General features: G+C 35.4%; 1 protein-coding gene across 1 annotated transcript; it reads right to left on the bottom strand.

Annotated features, from left to right (window-relative positions):
- Positions 1–1775: 1775 nt before the first annotated feature.
- Positions 1776–3324, bottom strand: LOC120358725. Its single transcript, XM_039453948.1, has 2 exons — positions 2560–3324; positions 1776–2455 (listed from the first exon to the last, which is right to left on the bottom strand). Exons 1-2 carry the CDS (start codon positions 2864–2866, stop codon positions 2031–2033), a joined length of 732 nt encoding a protein of 243 aa, XP_039309882.1. The 5' UTR covers positions 2867–3324; the 3' UTR covers positions 1776–2030.
- Between the last annotated feature and the right edge of the window lie 6843 nt (positions 3325–10167).

Genomic DNA, 10167 nt, shown 5'->3' with positions numbered 1-10167 from the left:
ATCAAATACATATTCACGTATACCGCAATATTGACATAATTTTGTCATATCATCATTATTATCTTCTAAACAATAAGTACATGTTTGTTGCACAACACATAAATTTGGTACATGTACACGTTTTTTATCATCCCCTCTAATGCGCGTGTTTTGTTGTGTTTCAAAATCATAAAATAAAAACAATATTTTTGGTCGTTTATCGGTAGTTTGTTTTATAGGCTGTATATAGCATAAATGGTTAATATGATAAAAATCTTTACATGTTTTGCAATATACCGCGTTACAATCATGTTCCCTTTTTTTATCTATTGTAATAAATCTTGAGCACGTGTCACATATTTTTAATGTATCGCAAACACTTTTTTTATTTTTTTTTCTCTTATTTGTGTCGTCGTACGGGTTTTTTAAATGCTGTTGAAAACAATCGTTGTTATAAAAAGAGCGTTTACAAGAATTACATTTAATACGGGGATTTGCGGTTATTATACACGGTGGTTGGCCCGATTACATTTGCGTGAACATTTATGATCGCTTATTCTAGTATACGCTACATTGCAAAACACGCAAAAACCCCTACTTCCTACGGCGGCGCGTAAATTTAGAATCGGCTCAAAATGGTGTAATCTTCGATAATATAGAACACGCAGCGTATGTACGACGCTGGTGAATGAATTTATTACATAAGCCGTCCCATCATATAAAGGCTCTCCACCATGCCCTAGCGTTTCAACCTCGTATACAACTATAGCTACACCCGAGTTTGCTAAATATTTTTTAAAATACTCTAACTCCGATATAGAGCAACCATTAGGCGGTATATCTATTTTAGCATTTCTTACAAGCTCGAGCGCCTTTTCTTTTTGTAGTTTACCCCTAGCCAAACGTATAGCCATCCAATAACGATGTAACTCACCAGAACTAATTTCACCGCGTTCTGCATATGCCAAAGCTGTTACTAATGAACGTGGGAGGCATAAATTATCGGTGTTTGTTATCGTTAATATCGACCGTTTTGCCACATTATCATGGGTTAATTTTCTTCGCGAACATCCGTTTACTCCACGTTTACACAACATGTTATCGTACAGCTATCGTTAATACAAAAATTTGTATTGCTTTATGCGGCTCGGCTCACTAGTGCCCATAAGTCTATATATTGAAAATCGCGTACATAACGGAAAGATAACCACACTGGACCAAGTGAAAAAGTATCGGCTGTAAATGTTACACCTATGTAATCGTCAGGATCACTCGAATTTGTAAGATATGCGTGTATTTCTACAAGTACTTTATCCAGCCACATTAATGGATCGGTAGCCTCTGGAGCCTGACAAATAACGAGCGTTATTTCACGACCGTACGCATCAAACCGTTGGAAATAGCGTCGGTTCTCGTTCGATATATTAAATGTTATTGGGTCTCCGACTTCATTTTGAGCGTGTTGTAACGCGTCTCTTTCTTCAATAGGATCCACATTTATCACGCCTTCTCTCCTAATCTCATGCGACTCTTCTTTTTCCCCCACTTCTACAGCAGTAGAGCGACCACACCCCACTTGCATTGATGATATACTTGTAGTATACATTAATGATCACTATTTTAATTTTTCTACAAGTTTTTTTTTAATGTGTTTATTACTAACTTAATCTTCAAGGTATTTAAACGAGTTTACGACCTACGTCGTATGACTCACAGGTACAGACCCTGCATCATATAAATGATCTTATTTATTTATTTATTTTTTTATTTATTTATTTAACAATAAAACATAAATATCTTACTGTTATTAGTATCGGTGACCTCGTCTGTTATTGTCGTAGACTCCACTAAAGAGGTGCCTTGTATATCATCATCGTTCTGCACCATTTCCAACGATTTGTCTGTTATTGTCACGGGTCTAACCATAGAGATACTCTGTATAGCATCAACGTCTCGTTCCATTTCCAACGATAGTTCCTGAGAAAACCGCGGAAACTCTGACCATACCCACCCAATATCATTCATTAGAAGCTTGTTAGATATAACTAATTTTATATACTCAGCAATAAAAATTGAAACTTCATACCATTATTATTATCAGCGCAAACGGCGTTATTAATTAAGCTGACATCTTGTACAGCGTCAAATGGTTTTTCATTAACGTAACCACTCTGTATCGTTTCTAACGCCGTTGGTTGAGGAAGTTTTAAAAATTCCTGCCACAACCACCCTCCACCCTCCATTAAAAATTCATTAGAGTTGTCACGATCATTATTTATATCGTGTTTGTTTTCCTCATTAATCGTACCAGTATTATCCGTAATATCTGCAGTGTTAGCAGTGTTATCAGTGATGCTATTTTCACCGATTAATTCGTTATTGTTAGGGCTCGTGGTTGAAATACAGTTTTCAAATTGCTCGATACACTCAATTAGAAATGTATCGTCCTCGTCATTCGCTAGCATCTCTTGTATGTCTAAAATGTAATATCTATTATTTCGATTACTCTCTTCCCTCCTCTTTCTTGATACGTTAAGATGAGCGAATTGCAGCCAACTTCTGCAAATTTGTTATACTTACTACGTCGTTCATCATACCTGGATACAATATTTTTAACGTAAGCCGTATTGTGTAAGCCACGTCGCACAATTTCGTTATAAATAATATATAGGATGTCACGATCACCAGAGAACAATCCGCGATTAAAACATTTTATAATATTACGTAAAGTGGTGTGATTTATTAAAAATTTAAATTTTTTAAATAAAGTTTGTCGTGAATCACTCCGTAAATGTGTACACCAGGCTCTATTACAAACACGGCGTAAATACGAAGAGCGCGGTATTAAAACACTCTGTACTTTAATTATTATTTCGCGGAGATTCATTTTACCGCAGAACTTTATTCGCTCAAAGTTCTCGATATACTGAATGTTACAAAATGCTCTCTAACGAGTTATAAGATTTCTGCAGCATCAGCTGATTCTCAGGATTTCTACTCGTTAGTTTTTTGATGACAAGACATCGCAGACATCTCCAGAACGGGCTGTATAAAGTTTTATATCTGAATACATTTTTTGTAACACGGAAACAATAATAGTAATAAAATAGATTCTTCCTTCTCAGGCTATTCATTCACCTCCACCGACACATCTATCGGTGCCCTCTTCCCTACAGCTCAGCCTCAGCCGCAGTCTCAGCATCCTGAGCGAGGATAGAGTGAATGGTGTCAATTATATCTGATGCAGCGTTTTTTAATAACTAACTAGATAAATAGCTAGATAGATAATAAAATAAATTAGATTAAGGATAGAATTTATCATTTAATAATATAATACAGGATATAAGGAAAAGATATTATATTATTAACGGTTTAAATAAATTCTAATATTAACGTTTTTATTATCGTTTATTTGTTATTTGTCTATCTATTAAATAAAAACGCTGCTTTGTTTCACACATGATGTACAAGCCCAAACGATGACGTAATAATGTATGGGATACTCGTTTTTTATCACGAGACGTGTAGCAGGCGGTTTCATATTACCTAACGCGTGCATGTGTTTGCCTTTATGTGTTAACTTTGGGGAGTCCGGATTTGCGGCACTATGGTATATTAAGATTTATAGGTAATCCTTCTGCCCCACTATTGCACTAATCTTCAGTGTATAAGATCGACAGCACAGCGTTCATTAGACGTTTGTTAATTAAGCTAATAAGTACCTTGCAATATATTGTACAGTGACTAACGACATGGCAAAACGAAAAACGGATAGCAGCTGTACCAATTCCGAATCATGTGAAACAAGTAATTCGTGCAAATTTCTAGAGAAACAACTTCTTCTACCTACAATATATAAATTAAATCTTTCTTTTGGTAAGAAAGTAATTATCGGATTTGAAGAGGATGAACAAAGTGGTGATTTATATCCAGCGGCTCGTTTAATCGGAAAAGATTTTATTGGCGTGTCATTTAAAACAAATGCCTGGTATAATTTCCAGAAAGATTTTAACACTATATCCGAATATTTTGATACGACTGATGACGTGGCTGAGAAAATGCGTGATCAGCAATTTATAAAAGAAGATTTCTTACTACTATTCACAATTTCATATGGTCAACGATCTATAATTATTGAGGGTTTGCAAAACTACTGCAGGGAAGAGCTTGATATACAAAATCGTCAAGACGCTGCAAAAAAGAGAAGAAAATTGCCCCTGGGCAATAATAATCCAAAAAAACACTTTTGATAATCTTAAAGAAATATGTGTATGCATTAATGAACGCTTGAAAAAACTTGAAGCAATCACTGAATGCGTCAATTATTGTAAACATATTTTAATCAAGCGGATAAATATAGAAGTGTCAAAAAATGATTTTAAAATGGATTTACATTCCGTAACGCATTTATTAAAACTGTACGTAGTATTCTTGAAAAACAGATTTGTAACGAAGTAAATATAAAATATCCGATATTTGCCGAGCAAGAATTCCACATTATTTTTCTCGAGCTAACAACGATATACAGAACTTACACCGCCCAAAAAGTTATCAAGTAAGTATATAACTTGGTACATTATATAACTTTTTAGGTATATTTGCTACTTAATAATAATAATTATTGTTATTTACAGTGCTGCGATCAATACATCGGTTTTAGAGTAAATAAACCTGGTTACGCCGCCGTGTTCATGTGTATAATACCTGGATACCGAGCATGCTTTCCAACTGGCTAAAAAAATTAATTTATAAAAATTACTTTGATTATTAAACAAACTACATAAATTACTGTATTTTTTAAGAATATATAATAAATATATATGTTTAATTAATGTTTAATAATTGTGTATTTTTAAAAAAACAACCTCCCATAAATTAGCTTAAAAACAGTTCTAAGTCTTAAGAAATTAAAAAATCAAAATTGGTCGATAGAGGAGTAGTAGTAGTAGTAGTAGTAGTAGTAGTAGTAGTAAGTATTCCCTCTGTATAATCGTAAATTTATTAAAGCTCTAGCATTAATAAGATCAAAGTAAGATAGTAGTAGTAGTAGTAGTAGTAGTAGTAGTAGTAGTAGTAGTAGTAGTAGTAGTAGTAAGTATTCCCTCTGTATAATCGTAAATTTATTAAAGCTCTAGCATTAATAAGATCAAAGTAAGATAACAATACCGATCGCGCTGCTGTGGGCAGCTATCTGCGGTGGTAGTGGTGACGGTAGGGAGAGATCGACGAGTAGTATCACTATGGGGAGACGACTGTGATGCTGTGCGCCGTGATAAGAAAAGTGGGGGTACGGCGCCAGTGACGTCACAGTCGTCTCCCCATAGTGGTACTAGCCTACTACTGTGTTTGTAACTCCATTTTAGTTTTAGCAAGAGTCGAGCCAGTGCCATGTCCTGGTCGAAGCCTTTTGACGACTAGTCGAGATTCATGTTCAATTGTTGAAGTATTTGGTCGATTATTTTCATCATCCTTCTTCTGCCGCTTCTGGTGATTTGACAGACTTTCATCAACATTCTCTCTTTTATCGTTAGAATCACTGTCTAATAATATCTTTGACGAGACTGTATGAAGAGCTGTGGCTTCTTTCTCTTGACCTAATATTTCCTCCAACTGGTCGTAAAATTCAAACGACATGTGTGCCCGTCCGGATTTTGCATTATTGTCCACGCATTCCTTATATTTTTTTATGAGCGAGTTAATTTTCCACCTTACTTGATCATTAGTTACCTGTAAAAATAATTAAATACTTAAATATGTCATTCAATGTTCTTACTTAGGATGATAGAAAGAAAATAAAGTTAAATATTTACCTTTATACCTAATTCTTGCAAGCCTTCGGTTATCGCAGTCCAGATCTTTGTTTTTTTTTGCGTTATCAGCCTTATTCAAGTTCATTTCATATGAACTTAAGAGAGCTAGCGTTGATTGTTTATTCCATATTGCATCTAAAAAAAATAAATTTCAAAATATGAGTAATATATGACAATTGTATTAATTAATTAAATTCTATGCAGTTAAAAAAATTAATATACTTTGCTTGCTGACAGAGTTATTTATGTTTTCTTTTTCTGATGTACAGGACATTTCATCCACTGCATCACTGCATAAGGTATCATGTTTGGCTACATATAGCAAAAAAGGTCCATTTACAAATGCTTTATCCGAAATTTTTTAAATCACATACTTACATTGATTATTTTCAGGACATGATTCTAATATGAATAATACATTATCGTCATCCATGTATACGTTTTTGTTGATGAAACACTTGTGATTAGGGACTGCATCCCAAGAGGAAATCGTATTTTGACAATGCTTACAAATCATAACTATTTTGTTAAGATTAATTTTTATTAGAAAATAAAACTGAAGTCTATTCTCTGTTTTTTCTTGTCAATTGTAACTTATAACCTTAGAAGTGCTTTCTGTACAACTCTCTAAACATGAAATTTCTATAAATAACAATTTTATGTTTAGAATGTGGCAACACTGATGCATACAACACACTAAAACTCACTTTTATTTTGTGTCGTATTGTGTTTCACCGTGTCGTAGTTGGAATACGCTGTGCCCGACACTGTGTTACACTGTGTCTCATTGTGTCATTGCTGGAAAGCTCCCATAATAAACTTAATAATAGAAATAAGTATATAACATTTGTTATGGACATAATAAAACAAACCTTTAGAAATTCTCTACAACGCAAGAAAAGTCCTATTTTTATTTTGTTGTAACAATTTTATTTTGTTGTAACAATTTGATTATTAGGCTTATTAGTGACTTTAAGTACTTTAACGCTAAGATACATTTGTGAAATTGGGATGAATTTATCTTCTTTAGAAGGATTGAAAGCAGAAAGTGGAGTTTTCATTACATAATCTCTTTTCATATAACAGAGAAGAATTTCTTTATAAAGAATTGTAATTTTGTCATGAAGTTCAGTAATGACTACTGCATCAATTTGAAAAAAACCGATTAAAATCCGTAAACTTTGGTAAGATCCACGCAAAAGAAAAGAAATGTAATTTTGTTACAGAGTTATTAAGTTCTTTAAAAATTTGTTTTGAAGCTTGCAATCGTTCAATCATCCATCTGTCAGTAAAATACATTTTCAAAGCTTCCCATTGTTCAATAATGCGATCTACAACCATTACTAAAGAAAGCCATCATGTTTGAGATGGATGTAATATCTTATATAGTGCAACATTAACAAATTCTTGAAATTGATGAAATTGACTTTGTTTTTTTGCACTTAATTTAAAGAAATTGTAAATATTTCTTGCTAAATCTTTAAGTGATCATGGAAGACTTTTACAAGCTTCACTTGCACACAAATGAGCAAAATGACATATACATTTTAAAATAAATATATTAGAACGTTTTTGTCTCCACCTACTAGCTACAAAATTATGTTGATCCATCATTGTACTATATCCATCTGCAGCAAATCCATTTGAAAGAGGTATTGAATAATTTGAAAGAGACTGTATTATGCCACGCGTTAGCATAACGTTGAGAAATTAGTGAACCAAACAAGTGGCACCCTCTCTCGTGCCTGGCGCCTAATTCCGTACGCTAATAATTACTTGAGAGGAATAAATATCGCGTTCTCGAACCACGCTGTGAGCGGCTGACTGAGACTTGTGGCAGACGCGTAAAAACACCGTCACAAATTTGGCGCCCAACCTGCGGGGCGAGTGAAAAGTAATAGCATTTTTTTCTAAGTAATTATAATCTTGAGAGTAGAAAATTTTTCTCTTTCTTTTTGATTTGTTACGAATGTATCTTATTCACTAGCAAGTCATGGTTCTTAGCAAGGAAAGCTCATGTATTGCTTTCTTACCGACGGAGCCTCCGTCTATCTCTCTGTTGTATAACACTGTGCTCTTTGCTTGCTACCGGCTAGAATAAACGTGGAAGTTTCTTAGCAAACCTCAGTCTTATTTCATTACAATAAAAATAGCATACATAAAAGTGGTGTCAGAAGTGTGTAACCGAATCCTGCACACAAAAACCGTGGAATTACAATCGCCACGTGTAGTAATAATACAAGAGAATACAAGACGCCTTTTTGAGGTTACGAGATAGTCAAAGATGGACATTCCGCTCGAACTTCTCCAAGCGTTTAGTAACCTGATTACAAACGCACTTCAAACATCGGTAGCACTGCTAGTACACCAGGTCAACCGAGAACACCAACGTTCTCAATGATGGAATACCGATCATCAGACGAAGCAGCAGTCGAGAATTACTTCAGACGATTCAACTGGGTATTGCAGCCAAGTAAAATTCCAGAAGAATTGTATGCCAACTACGCACGTGTTCGTATGGGAACCGAATTAAATAACGCTCTCAAATTTCTAATCTGTCCGCGTCAGCCGGAAGAACTAACCTATAACAAACTGCGCACAGTACTTATCAATCATTTTGACCGTACTAAAAATAAATTTGCTAAAAGCATTAAATTTCGTCTTATTGTTCAGCAGAAAAGAGAGAGCATTGCTAATTTCGTTTTGCGCCTTAAGCAGGGAGCTGCCCATTGCGAATACGGCGACTTTCTAGATCGGATGCTAATTGAACAGCTTCTACACGGACTTGAATCGCGAGAAACGTGCGATGAAATTGTCGCAAAAAAGCCAACAACGTTCGCGGAAGCATATAAAATCGCAAGTGCACTCGAAGCAACGCGCTATACGACAAACAAAATCAAAACAGCAGATGCATCAAATACAACAAAAGGAACACATAAATTTAGGCAACGTGCCACCAAAAATTAAACATAATAAACGAACTACTTGTTTCAGATCATCATTGCGCGACCGAAGTCAACAACGCGATCACCGCTCTAAGACGCAAGGGAACAAGAATTACAATAACAATCTCAATCCTTGCTGGGGATGCGGTGAACTACACAGACGTGATAAATGCCCATTTCGCGAAGCTGTCTGCCATAAATGCGCAAAAAAAGGTCACATCACCAAAGCATGTAAGTCAGGGAAAGTGTCGCAAGCAATTCAAAGTACAGATCAGGTAACAACAGCGGCACAACCCGCGGAACAGGTCGACACTTTGCAACAATTCAGCAAAATTAAAGAAATTAATGCAAATAAATCCCCGAGTAAAAAATACTTTTAGTAAAAATCGACGGTTGTGAATTACAAATGGAGCTCGACACAGGAGCCCCATGCAGCATAGTTAGCGAAAAAATACTACGTTCTATCAAACCTAATTTTGTACTACAAAAAACAAGTTGAAAATTTGCTAGCTATACAGGTCACCATATCAAATGCATTGGTTTTTTATCGGTAAATGCCACATTAAGCACGACAACGTGGAAACTTAATCTGTACATAGTTACAAAGCACTTTGATACTCTCTTAGGACGAGAGTGGATAGCAGAGTTTTCTAAAGAAATTAATCTTGCTGAATTATTCTCCATTACTAACAAAATTCACATATTGAATACAGTACCACCTTGCTTGTCTCCAAATCAACAGAAGCAACTTGACCAGTTGTTAGCTCGTTACGAGGATGTTTTTAGTGACGTAACAGGCGAGTTGACAGGACCTCCAGCCATCGTACATTTTAAGCCCGGAACTGCACCAGTATTTTCGCGCGCACGCAAGGTACCACTAGCTCTTCGTCATAAATACGCACAGGAGATTGAAGCAAAAATCGCGTCGGGATTTTATGAAAAAGTTGCACACTCAGAATGGGCTTCTACAACGCACATAGTAATAAAGAAAAATGGGAAAATTCGTATTACGGGCAACTATAAGCCAACTTTAAATCCACGCATTGTTATTAATGAGCATCTAATTCCGAAAACCAAGCATTTGTTTAATCGAATAAAAGATGCCAACCCCATCTGTTACTTAGACATTACCGATGCCTACACGCACTTACCAGTGCGTGTAAGATAAAGAATTTAGGCCCGTCCTAACGTTAAACACGCCAACACATGGATTAATTCGTCCCAAGCGTGCAGTTTATGGTGCAGCAAACATACCTGCCATATGGGAACGTCGTATGGAAACCGTCCTACAAGATCTTCTTAATGTATTGAATTTTTTTGATGACGTATTATTATTCGCAGATGGATTCGATAACCTGATGCAAATTCTGGACGAAGTATTAGGGCAATTAGGATCGCATGGTCTGCGCCTCAATCGTGCAAAATGCGTTTTT

This window comes from Solenopsis invicta, chromosome 1 (assembly GCF_016802725.1).
Source record: "Solenopsis invicta isolate M01_SB chromosome 1, UNIL_Sinv_3.0, whole genome shotgun sequence".
Lineage (NCBI taxonomy): Eukaryota > Metazoa > Arthropoda > Insecta > Hymenoptera > Formicidae > Solenopsis > Solenopsis invicta.
Note: the sequence above shows the minus strand (reverse complement) of the source record. Positions and strands in the feature narration are given on the sequence as shown.

Bases quoted from the DNA above. Each gene is read 5' to 3' on its own strand.
- LOC120358725 (XM_039453948.1), bottom strand. From the start codon at position 2,866: ATGAATCTCCGCGAAATAATAATTAAAGTACAGAGTGTTTTAATACCG. The intron at 2,456-2,559 runs GTAAGTATAACA...ATTACATTTTAG, and splicing joins CAGGTATGATGAACGACGTA to ACATACAAGAGATGCTAGCG.